This window comes from Mycteria americana, chromosome 11 (genome assembly GCF_035582795.1).
Source record: "Mycteria americana isolate JAX WOST 10 ecotype Jacksonville Zoo and Gardens chromosome 11, USCA_MyAme_1.0, whole genome shotgun sequence".
NCBI classification, from domain to species: domain Eukaryota; kingdom Metazoa; phylum Chordata; class Aves; order Ciconiiformes; family Ciconiidae; genus Mycteria; species Mycteria americana.
Window position 1 is genome coordinate 23,887,886 of NC_134375.1, and position 12,502 is coordinate 23,900,387.

A 12,502-nucleotide genomic window follows, 5' to 3' on the forward strand; every position below is an offset into this window, starting at 1 on the left:
TCCTTTTACTGCTCCATACAAAGCTTCGAAAGGCCTGCCTTCTGCAGTGACCGTCTGACTCCAGAGGACACCCTAAGCTCCAATTTAACCTCTACATTTTTCTGCCACTCACACATCGCTTAAGCATCAGCACGCAGCTGGAGACAAAAGACCAACCTCGTGCCGACGGGCACCTTTCCATTCAACCAGAAGCCACGGCACTCAGGCCGACCGCCTCGCTGCAGCAGTATTTGCCTGGCATGAGATATTAGCATTTGTCTCTTGCTCCATCGATAGCTGGAGGCAATTATCCTACGTGCTGTTACCGGCCAGCACAGCGCTGGGTACGCGTTTTCACTCGTCTCAGCAGCAGCACGGTCAGCGCCCGAGCTCGTTATGGCTTTGCTGGCTACCGCCGTGCCTGCTGGCGTCACCGCTCGAGATCTCCACCGCGGGCACGCAGAGCCGGGGTTCAGCCGCGTGCGAGGCCGGCGTGTCGGCAAGGAGCTCGCTCTGCTTGCGGTTCACCAGCTGTCCCTGCTCAGCAGCACGCGGCCCGGTCCTTCCCTCTCGCTGCTTGACGGCTTCAGTATCTACCCCCCGAATGGCACTCGACTTGAAATGACTCTTAATAACCCACGACGGAGCTAAAAGGGAACTAAGGAAGAGTAAAGTCAGCAGGAATATCAGCTGAAGTTGGGCGTTTCTGATTGACCCAAATTAACTTCACATCATCTGTACCTTCTGGTGCCCTGGCTTGGCCCTGACTTGTTTCTCAGAGGCATTATCTGTTTCTAAGAAGGATTTGTTGGTTGGTGTGTCCCCCCCCCCCCCAATGAACCCTCTTTTAATAGCAAGACTGAGCCACAAAGATTTCAGTACAAAATTCTGCCGCATTTGCGACAGAAAGACATCAGCCAAGAATAAGCTTTAAATAATAAATGGGAATTATTTCTTCCACTAGAGAAGCCAAGGCATGAATTTCTCATATCTATCAAAGCTGAGGAAAAAAAAAAGAAAATCAAGAGGAGCTGGGAAGAAAGCTAACGCTCCTAATAGCGGACGGCAGCAGCAACAGCAGCCCAAGCCTCTCCCGTGAGCATCCCCTCAGCGGGCTGCTGCGAGGGGCTTTCGGGAGATTTGCTGCTGTGGGTTGCGACTGGTGCGCAACCTATTGCTCACCTGGAACCTGCCCGCGCCGCGAACGCAGCCCAAGGCTTACTTTTACAATGGTGACTCCTGTTGGCCACTCTCTCTCCCTGCTAACCACGCCAACGCTCATCATTAGCCGTGGGTTTTTTCCCTGTTGTGATGGGGGCAGCATTAATTGTCTCCCAAATCGCTGTCACTAATTAGTCTCAGTGCCCTTATTAAACCGAAACTGGGTGACAAATTGTTTGCATTCTCGTCCCAGACATTCAGCAAACAAGCCTTCAGCGAGCAGATGCCTTCTCCCATGAATAAAAAGCAGGTTTTGACTTCAGATCAGCTCTTCGGAGCTGGCAGGATGGAACAGCAGAAAGAAAGTCCCGGACACAGAGCACTGCTGCAACCGCAGAGCAGCAAATTAGATCCTGCTGCCTCATGCATCGTTAGGCAAGTTCTGGTGCAGGAAACTTAATGGCCAAAAAAAGATGAGCGGATGCAGGGAAGGCTCTTCTGTTTCCTGCTAGCAGGTCTAAGGGCGTTTGGGAAAGTTACATCTGAACTAGAGGAGAGCGCTCACAAAGTCACCAGCAACGCTGCTTTAGTATTAGTGCATTACTAATGGACTGTCAGAGTCGGCCTGGCAGGCTGCAAGCTATCTTAAGGCTGTAGCAAAATATAACCCGAGAAATGAATGTAAAGTCAGCAAAAAAACGCTTTTCCTGGAAGATTTTGGAAGTGGTATGAGCGAGGTGGAGAGATGCAGGAAGGCTGCTCCAGAAGGCAGCCTGGGAGAAGGCTTCCCACGCCCACGGCAGCGAGAAGACGTCATGCCACACAAGCAAATGAAGCAGGGGACTGCAGAGAGGAAACTCATGAGCAGCAGCCTGGAGCTATGCCACCGTGGGGTTTTAAAATCTAGTAGTTTAATAAGGTCTTTGCTCTGTAACTAAATAGCTCCTGTAAATAGCTTAAGGGCTTATTGATACACAAGATGTATCTGCAGAAGAGCCCCAGCCTCGCAGGGAGGCCGGCTCCTGAACCAAGCAGCCGGCAGAGAGACCCGGCGTTGCCCTGACGCACGTACGGGCCCCCCAGGTAACGCTCGTCTCGCTGAAGTGTCCTGCAAAGCACGCACCCACACTTACTTACGGGCCGAGTTACAGCTAGTCAGAAATTCAGTGGCATCTGAAGGAGCCAGAGCAGCGCACTGAAATACAGGGGTCGGTCACTGTTTTCAGCCAGACATTAAGAGGCCCATTGGTGACATTCGCGTGCATTTGCCTGCAGTTACCCATCCTCCGATGCAAAGAGTTTTCAGCACACGGTTCCCACCGCTATCCCCTGAGGCCCAGAAGTATAAAACCCCCACGAATTAGCCTTATAGGAAAGGCTTATTTTAATTTCCGAAGCCACGTCGTCCCTCAGAAGCCTCCACTAACCAGGCCCCTGCACTGTACAAGCCATGAGCAACCCCTCTCCCACGGGCACGGGGCTCACAGCCGCAGCGGCCGAAAGGTGCCCTCCCTCCTCTGACCCCAGTCGGGGCCGCAGCAGCCCGCTCGGACTTTCTGCAATTTCCAGTATCACCAGCTTGGCTGGCATTACTGTCCCCCAGGACGGCACGGGTCTGCTGTCGGTGTCACGGTGTGTTGGGGGAGGGAGGCGGGCGATCACCCCCTCGCTGCCCTCAGGGTGCTGGGGTGCTGAGCAAGAAGAAACCCCCGTGCCTGAACAGCTCGCACGGCGGTGGCCACACCAGCTCGCACGGCGGTGGCCACATCAGCGCTGCGTACTGACAGCAACTGGGGCTGGCAGCCTCCAGGGCGATCCAGCCACCACGGACGCCCCTGGGAGGGGGATGCCCCTCACCACCTCCCCCGGGCACGGCCTCGGCATTTTTCTGCCTCCCTCTCACGCCGAAGCGGGTAACCGCGTCCGCAAGGACCGCACACCCCGCTCCTCCCAACCACGGCCCGCAGCGCCCGGAAGGGCCCGAGAAGGGGCCGTGAACGGCCGAGGCAGCGCACGGGGCTGCTCCGGCCCCCCCAGCTGCTCCTCCACCGCCCGCCCCAGCGCGGACCCGGGCCGGGGCGGTCTTCAGCCGGAAAGCCCCGCTGCCCGCCCCACGGCCCCGCTGCCCGCCCCACGGCCCCGCTGCCCGCCCGCCTGCGAGGGGCGGAGGCAAGAGGCGCCCAGCCCCGGGACCCCCAGCCCCCAGCGGTGCCCACGACGGCCGGCACGGCCGCCTCCCCCGCCAGCCCGCACCCTGCCGGGTCTGGGCCCCGCGGCCCGGCCCACCTGCAGCCGCTGGAGGTAGGAGGCCGGCGCGTAGCCCGTCTCGCCGGAGCCGGCGCGGGTGACGAGCCACCAGTGCTGGTTGCTGCGCTCCAGCAGCAGGAACGTCTCCCCGGCGGCGAAGGGCAGCGAGTTGGGCTCGGCCGAGCGGAAGCTGTACAGGGCCCGGTACATGGCGGCACCGGCACCGGCACCTCCGACCGCCGCGGCCCGGCCCGCCGCGCCCCGCCCCCGGCGCCGCCGCGCCCCCGGACGTCACGGCCGCGCCACGCCCCCGCTCCGCGCCGCACCGTACCGCCCCCTGGCGGCGCGGCGGCGCCGCTCCCGCCGCCTCCGCCCGTCCCGAGGGCGCGGCCCCGCCCCGCCGCCCGCTGCGCCCCGCCCCCCCGGGCGCGGGTGCCGCCGGCAGGGGGCGCCAGCAGCCCGCGGATCGCGGGCGGGGCCCGGCGGGCGGGGGCGGGGCCCGGCGGGCGGGGGCGGGGCCCGGCGGGCGGGGGCGGGGCCCGGCGGGCGGGGGCGGGGCCCGGCGCCCCCCCCCACGGCGGCCCTGCCGGGGCCAGGGCCGGGCCCGCGCTGGCCCGCAGCCCGCTCGCCGCTCCCGCCTCCGCCCGTCGCCCCCCTCGCGCCGGCCGCCCCCGCCGCCCGGGCCGGCTGAACGCCCTCCCTCGCCACAAACGCGTCGCTTCCCCGGCCCCAGCTCGGCCCCCGCTTCCTCCGCCCGCCCTCCCCGCTGCGCCCCGCTCCCGGCCCGGCCGGGTCCCCCGGAGAAGGCCCCTCTTCCGCCGGTCCCCCATTCAGCAAGCCCTGCCGCCGGGTCCGCGAAGTCCCCGCCTGTCCCCCGCCCCGGGCACCCAGCTCTGCTCCCGGCACGTGGCGGGCTTCACCCCGGCGAGGTGCCCGGGGCAGGTCCCTTCGCCCTGCGGAGAGCGGCCGTGCCCCGGCCCCCCCCCGGCGCGGAAGGAGGGCACAGGCAGAGCGGGGACCCGGCCCCCAGCTGTGCCCCACGGCGGACACGGTGACCTGGCGCGTGGCCGTGGGGACACGGGGCACCGCCCCTCGGGCCGGGCGCTCCCGGAGAGGAAACGGCTGCCCCCGGCCCCGGGCATCGCTCTGCCTTGTTGCCCCGTTCCAGGAGAACCACCCCTTGGGCCACCACCCCGAGACCTCAGCTGCTCCCCCCGGGTCCCCCTGCCCTTGCCGGGGGCCCAGGCCCCTCCTGCTGCCCTGGGGAGGCGGGTGGCAGCCCTGCAGCACCTCACCCCCACACCCCCTTCCCCAGGCAGGGCTTTCTCCCGGCTGCCACAGGGACAAGAGGAATTTTCCAGCTGGCAAAGCCAGCACAGAGAGCCCAGCACGGGCCTGGCCTGACAGCAGCGAGGCGGGGGGAGCTGGGGTTATGGCATTCCAGCGGGCCTGGCACGCATGCTCCTGCAGCCAAGCCCACCGCGGCGATGCCCCGCTCTGGTCCTGCCCTCCCCTGCATCCCAGCGGGATGCAGGCATGAAGGGATGCAGAGGTGGAACGGGTCCACAGACACCCCCCCCCCCCATCCCAGCAACGGGGGAGTGTAATTCATCCAGAACCCACCAACAATCAAATCCAGGCAGTGTTTATACAATAAAAGCCAGGTTTGCGGCTGCCACGGCCCCCCACCCGCTCCCAGCGCAGCCCCCCGCTTTTCCCAGCACTGCCGGTGAGGTAATTCTGGCCGAGCCTGGTTACGGCGGTGAAGATGGAGGATGGACCAGGAGCGGGCGGTTGCCCAGGCCCCCCTGCTGCCAGCACCGTACTGGGAATCACCGCGGTGAGCTGGAGCTGGGCACGTTCGGGCTGGAAAGGTGTCGGGGCGCTTTGAATGGGAACTGGGAGATGCAGCTGGGGCTGAGGCCTTCAGGAGTCATTCGGGGTCTGGGCTTCGTGCCTGGTCACCGACCTTTCCAGAGGCCCGGTGGGGGCACGGTGTGATGGTGGGCAAGGCGTGAGCAGCCAGGATCAGCGCTGCAGGAGGGCAAACCTTCCCGCTTGTGGGGTTATTACTCTCGGTATTATCCAGATCCCGCGGGGCCGGGTTGCCTCCCCCCTGCCCATCCCCTGCCTGCAGCACCCCAGCCTGTCCCCGTTTTGGCTGCAGTGTTTGCCCTGCCTCGAGCTCCGCTCGCAGCCGTGTCCCGGCTCCAGGTGAGCCCCAGCCGCTCCCCGGTGCGAGCCCGGCTCCTGTTTGCACTGGGATAATGGTGCTTTATTTCCATGAAGTCAGCAGCACGGGCTGTGCCGGGAGGCGAAGGCAGCCGACGGCGATGGAGGGACCCACCTCCCACGCACGCGGTGGCGGCACCCCGGCCTCTCCCTCCGCTCAGCACAGCGTGCCGGCTCTGCCGGCCCAGATTTCCTCTGCGAGGGCTCCTGCAAACCCTCCGGCGCCCGGGTACGACGCACCGGGGACAAAGAGCCTCCGAGAGCGTTGGGAGCCCAGGACGCATTCCTGCTGCTGAGGAATCGGCTCCGAATCGCAAGCGCCGGGCGATTTATCTTGGACAGGGAGGGGCAATGAGCGAGGATCCCGCTGCACCGTTTGCGGGGGACTTTTAAAGCCGAACGTGAGACCTCAGATAATAACGCTTGCATCCCTTGCCCTGAGAGCCGTGGGGACCGGGATCACCGTAAGCACTTGAAGGGCTCGGCGCATGCACGGCAGCCTCTGCCGAAGCACCGGCAGCCCCCACGCACCTGCTTTCCTCCGGGGCCGCGGAGGGGAAGCGTTGCACAAGAGCACTCATATGATTGAAACACAAACTTGCCAGCTCCACGTACACTTATACAATTCTGCACCGCCTGGTCGTCAACACGTTACAAAACAGCAGCGGGATCAATCGTTCTACTTTTAGGTATACAAATATTATTGTACTCCCACCAGCCCTCTCTGGGCGAAAAGTCATACGGGCCGGGAGGTGCTGCGGGCCCATGGCTCTGGGGACAACGCTGCCAGCATGTCCCGCGGGGACTGGGGGTGGGATGGGGAGGCACTGGCATGTGTCTTGGGCATGCCCCTATTTCCCGATGTCCTAGCAGCTCTCCCTCCTGGAACGCCTCATTAAAAGGCTGTAGACGGGACACCCCACCCCCCCCCCCACCCCGCCGGCATCAGCCCTGGCCACCCTGCTGAGGTGAGCGGGGCCACCGAGGAGGACGCGGCACCCCGCCTGTGTTACAGGCAGGAGGGGCAGCCCGGCCTTGCTCCTGCGATCTCAGGGCGCAGCTGGCAGGGTGGGATGGCCCCAGCCCCTCCGCAGCAGTGCCACGTGCCCTCGCCTGCTCCAGGGATGCTGGAGCCCGAAGCATGAGGGAGCCGAAGCCATCGGGGCGGTGGGTGGCTCTGGGACCCGCTCCGCTCCACCTGCCAGCAGCTCCCGCGGCTCTGCTGGAAGCTGGTCCGGCCACCTCCTCTCGGGAAGGAGGTTTGCAGGTGGGAGAGCTGCCACGGCCGCCCGGGGACCAGAGGCAGCTCCGCAGCGGAGCAGGAGGGCAAGCCGCACGAGGCACAGGGCTGCGCTCTGCCCGCTCGCCCACGGCCGGGCCAGCCCAGACCGCGGCGCACGTTGCAGCTGGGCACTGCACGGGGTCGGGCGGCTGCGCCAGGGCGGCCGGCGCTCAGGACGCGTGCACGTCCCTGCTGCCGAGCGAGAGATGGAGCTGGGCGCACACACGAGAGGCAGGGGCAGGTTTGGGCAGCTCTGCGCCCCGTGCCACGCGCACGGCCCCGAGCGAGCCGGAGCAGCTGGTGGCCGTGAGCGCAGCCCCATATCCAGCCTGCGCGGTGCACGCACTGGCATCGCTTCGGGGATCTCACCCCTACAGCTACAGCTGCTCCCTTACGGAAGAAGCCCCAAAAGCAGCGCTGCTTGCCAGCAGCGGGGAAGGGCGTTCTGCCAGGCAGGAGCAAACCTCGCTGCTGCCTCTCGCCGGGGACGCGGCGCTCCGTGCTGAGCCCAAAAACACCGGTGAGGGGCTGCTCTGCCGGTGGCTGCTCCGTCACAGAGCCCGAAGCACGAAGGAGCCGAAGCCATCGGGGCGGTGGGTGGCTCTGGGACCCGCTCCGCTCCACCTGCCCGCGGGGCCGGGGTGTCCGCAGGGCTCCTTGCGCAACCGGCCGCACAAAGCCCACAGCGGGGCTGGCGGGGGCCCAGGCCCCTCCTGTGGCCGGGAAGAAGGAGCAGCCAGTGGCTGCCAACAGCTGCTCTTCCTGGAAAGGAAGAAGACAGAAGGTCGGGCGAGTTGAGGGATGGCGGCGGGGGGGCCGGGGGATGCTGCGGGAAGGATTGCGGTGTTGCAAGTTGCAAGGCGAGCAACACACAGCCCAGCCTGCGCTGTAGCTCCACTTCGGGAAAACAAGCCCTTTGGCTTCACGCAGCGGTGCCCTGTTCTTTGTTAAGCTCTCCGCTCGCCTCCTGGCCTGGCGAGCCCCTCGCCGGCCCGCGCGCTCTGCCTGCTGGCACGGCCAGCAGCCGCGGGACAGCCCCTGCCCGGCTCCCCCCTGCCCGGGCAGCTCTGCGGGCTGCAACGCCGCGTTGCGGGAACGGCCGTTTCACGGGAATGCCGCTTTTTCTGCCGTCAGCTCAGCAGCCAAGCACCTCGCCTGCGGTGTAAAACCTGGGTGCAGGCAGAAGGCGTTTGCACAGTGAGAGAAGAGAGGGGGGGACCTGGGATAAGGTGCTCGGCAGGGAGAGCTCAGGGTGCAGCGCTGTGCCCTGGGCTCCCCGCGCCCTCCTTCCTGCCGCACAGCTGCCAGGGTGAAGGAGACGAGCTCGCGGGTTCATGTTTCTACCCAAGCCAACGCTGCGTTGCCCAGCCTCGCCCTTCTCACACCCTTTCCCCATTGCACATTCTACCCCAAAGCCAGGCGTTGCCTGGGGTGCAGCAGCAGATCCTGGCCCTGCAGGTTGGAGGAGCTCCCCTGGTCCCCTTTCAGAGAGAGACTGAAAAGACCCCGCGGGGCCAGCACAGCCCGGCACGGCTCAGCCGGCGGGGACATTGCAAAGCCAGGAAAAAAAAGAGGACAGAGCCCACGGCCCCATCCGGAGCTGGCAGCCCGGCACGGCGGACACCAGCCCGCATCAAGCGAGGCTGCCTGCCAGCATCGCCCTTTGCTGCCCGCGCTGGCCATGGGGCGCGGGGGCCAGGGACAGCGTCCCCGCTTGCACCCCTCGCCTGAGGGACAGCCCTGGGCAGGGGGTGGGTGCAGCAGGCAAGGGGTGCCGGGACGGGGATCCCCGCCGGAGGAGCGGGGTGCTCGGCGTGGTGGGGGCTGGCACCGGGCACCCCGCTGGGGTTTGCTCTGCCCTCATGCAGGCGTCGGAGTCCGGGGCGAGAGGCAGCTGCAGGAGGCCCCTTATAGCCACCCCTCGTTTCCATACAATTCAGGGACGGCGGCTTCGCCCCCCGCCAGCAGCTCCCAGCCAGGGACTCGGGCTGTTCCTGGCCAAGTGCCGGCGCTGGACCCTTGCACCCTGCGCCGGGGACAGACCCACGCATGGGATGGACAGACACCCGCCCCCAGCCCCGCTATGGCATCACCGCAGAAACGGCTTAAAAAGAGTTTTATCACTCAGTTACACAAACTCGAACCTACCGCCATTAGAAACAGCGAAGGCACGGCTGCTCGGCCACACGCAGCGCCTGCCATCGTCCCTGAGGCAGTGGGTGCCACGGAGCCGCGAGGGCACCGGGTGTCTCTGCCCCCGCGCACCGGGTGCCACCGTGTCCCCAGCAAGGCACGGGGCAGCGGGACGTGCCCCGAGCCCTGCTGGGCCCCGAGCGCTTTGCAGCCCCGGGGCCCTGGGGTGAGCGGGGTACACCGCTCTCCCTCGGGCAGGGGTCACAGCCATGTCGTGCCACTGCCCTGCGGGGATGCTGCTGCCCGGCCACGAGGAAATATTTTGCTCTTGCTCCATAAAAGCCATTTGTGTGTCCCTCCCCGCTGGCAGGGGCCCAGCTCGGGGGAAGAAGTCCAGCAGCTACTCAAGAGGCAGCAGCACAGGATGGGGACAGCACGGGGACGGGGGTGTCCTCTCCTCTGGGGGGACCACGGGCTGCCCCTCGCCTCTTCTTTCTCCTGCCCTGCCCAGCCCCAATGCCGGGGAGGCCACCTGCCAAAACGCCCTGGCCACGGGGGCAAGTCCTGGCCGGTCCCGGGCTCCTTCCCCCTGCCAGCCCCAACACCACGCACGGGGCTAGCGCTGGCAGGGCCTCCCCTCACCTCCCCAGCAGCGTGAGCCCGGACCCTCGCCTCCTCACAGGCCCTGGGTGACGAGCGCAGGGGCAGCAGGGCTGGCAGGTCCATGGGCCCCTGCTCAGCCCCCCGCCCCGGTCCCCAGCGCCTTGCCATCAAAGCAGAGCTCAATTCACCGGAGAAGCCGGCGCCGGCCACAGGAATGCGTTTCATCTCCGGCCAGCTGACCGGTGGCGATTCCCGGCAGCCGCCCCAGTTTTGGGCTAGAAGTGACCTATTTACGTAAGGCCAGCTCCCTGCGAGCCCGGGCCGGCCAGCATCGCCCAGGGGAGGCCGCGGAGAAGCAGGGCTGCGGGCGCCGGGGCCCAGCCAGGCCGGACCACGCGCCGCCACCCATCCAGCCCCTGCCGAGCCCCCGGCGCGGGGTCAGGCCCAGCACGTTGCAGCCACCCTGGGCGATGGCCTTGCTCCTCGCTGGGGCCGGGCCGGCAGGAAAAGGTGGGTCCTCTCTGAGCATCAGGAAGCAGCGGCCAGGGAGGAGACCAGACACAGGGGAGCCGTGAGGAAGGGAGACGTGCGCTCAGCATCGTCCCCCGCGGAGCAGGGGCTGCGGCGACCGCGGAGCGGGGTGTCCTGCCCGAGCGCGGGCTGCCCCAGCTCCCCGTCCCCTGCCCGGCTGCAGGGCTGGCCCGTGGATGGAGGTGCCTGTGCCAGGCTCGGTGCTCCCCGGGGCAGGCTGGGGAGAGCCAGCCCGCTGCCCCTTCCCAGGGCTCCTGCTCCCTGCCCTGGGAGGAACAGGGCCGTGGGAGCCGTGCTCAGGGCACGCACCGCAAGGGCAGGATTTGTCCCCAGAGGGGAGAGCGCTTTCTGCAGAGGCAGAAGTGCCGGTTCCTGCGGCACGCGCGCCCCGGAGCTTGCTGGAGGTTTTCTCCCCGTACCTGCCGCTGCTGCCCAAGGCTGCTTCGCCACTGCCAGCCCCAGCCGGGGGGCGGGGGGGGACACACACACCTCCGGAGCATCTGGCTCCAAGGGCAGCCTGGCACCGCCTGCCAGCAGCGGCCCTGCGCCGGTGGAGGAAACCCGGGAACAGAAAAGCCCTCGAGTCTCTTCCCCAGCCCGGCTGCTGCTCTCCCGTTATCCAGTCACCCCGTCCTTGGCCATGCCCCGAGAGGCAGGCAAGCCCCGGCCCCCCGGCGACTGCACACCCCCCAAGAGCTTTGAGCTGCTCGTCCCGGTCCTGTTCCCCAAGCAGCCCAGGCGCAGGGGTGATGGGCGGCCGTTCGCAGGCGGGGAGCCGCGGGAGCCCTGCTCCCGGCCCAGCGTGTCCCAGGCTGGCAGTTACACAATGGCCTTTCCACAAACAGAAGGAATTGCTCGGAGGGATTTGTGCAGAACAGCATGGAAGGAAAACAAACCTGCTCTTGAACTTTGCAAGATAATGTGTCATTCAGAGCGACTTGCCAGCTGGGTCACCCCCTCTTTAACCCTTGAGGACACGGTCTGGGCCGGGATGCCTGTGGTTTAGGTCAACGTGCAGGTGAGACGGTTCTTCCTCCTGACATTTTGCTCCTGCACCCTTTAAAGCAACTAATAAAAAGGGTCAGCGCTGTCCCCGCTCCCCCCTCCCACCGCCGCAGGCCCAGGAAGCTCCAGCCACCTCCGTGTTGCTGCGCGGCGCTGGCACAGCCCCCGCTAATCCTCAGACAATATTGGCAAAAGGATTTGAGCGGCGCAGGCCAGGGCCCGCAGGGGCGAGGTTCGTCCCCCGGCCTTCCTACAGCAGCCCCGCTGCCACCTGGGTTCTGTCGCTGTTGTACGCGCACCCCCAGCGCTCCGGCTCCGGGTGCCGACACCAGCGGGCCCAGACCCAAGCTCACGCCGCCGGCAGCGTTACCGAGAGGGCAGCTCCCTGCCTGTACCCAGGGCCCCGTCTGCAGGCAGCAGAACAAAGAGGACTTGTTCTGGAGGCAGCTTGCATCAGAGCAAATGCGATTGTTCTCATCGGCTTTTATGAATTCCCTCCAGAGTTCCTACGTAACCCAAGTACATTAGAGGACTTTATCCCTGCTAATTTCAGACTACAAAGTCAACCCGTGTATCAGATGAATCTGCACAGGCTTATTTATATGCAGCACCAGCGACAGGCGACCGCAGCGCCTGCCAAGAGCCCGATGGTTAGCTCATTAGCAGAGGGCATCGCATCCCAAGCAGGAGAATGGAAAAGGAAACCGTGACCCCGCTCCGCGTTCCGGGCGCTCTGCCTCACACCTACGGCACCTCGGGGACAGCAGGCAGGAGGTGTCGTCGATCCCTGCCCAAAGCATTTTGCAACTGGAAGTGCCAAGAATAAATAGCCCCATCCTCCTGCCCAAGGGTTTTTACAGCCAGTGCCAGGAGCAGCTCCGGGACAGCTCATGGGATGCTCGGCTGCACCTGGCACCGCAGACTCATGAAGCAGCAATGAATGGCAAGGTAAGGATGGACAAACCTACCTCATGGGGAAGTGCCCCACGTGCAGACATAAAACAGTGAGGTGACCGCAAGACGTAAACACACCTGTTTAATATTGGCATCAGTTTGTGCCCAAACACTACAGAACAAACAAAAAAGCAACCACAAACTAATGTCACAGCAAAGGTAAAAAAACCTCTTCAAAAAGTACAGAAGAGCACAGGACAGCCATCAGAGAGACTTTGGTCAGGAGAACTTGACAGCAACAGCCAGGGAATATGAAACTAAAGCCGCAACTAAAGCTGCATGGCTACAGCCGACGGAAGGTGACCTTCCACCAGCGATCTGCAGCCTTCCCCTTCCACCCCACCTCTCCGAGGCAGGCCTGCGGGAAGCCGAAGG

General features: G+C 65.3%; 1 protein-coding gene across 1 annotated transcript in view; it reads right to left on the reverse strand.

Moving 5' to 3' along the window:
• The window catches only part of NCKIPSD (NCK interacting protein with SH3 domain), a 57,792-nt gene extending 54,147 nt beyond the window's left edge, over positions 1-3,645 (reverse strand). Inside the window, exon 1 of the mRNA XM_075513966.1 lies at positions 3,427-3,645. Within this exon, the coding sequence (XP_075370081.1) occupies positions 3,427-3,597 (171 nt within the window). The 5' untranslated portion in view covers positions 3,598-3,645. The remainder of the gene's footprint in view (positions 1-3,426) is intronic.
• Positions 3,646-12,502: the final 8,857 nt, after the last annotated feature.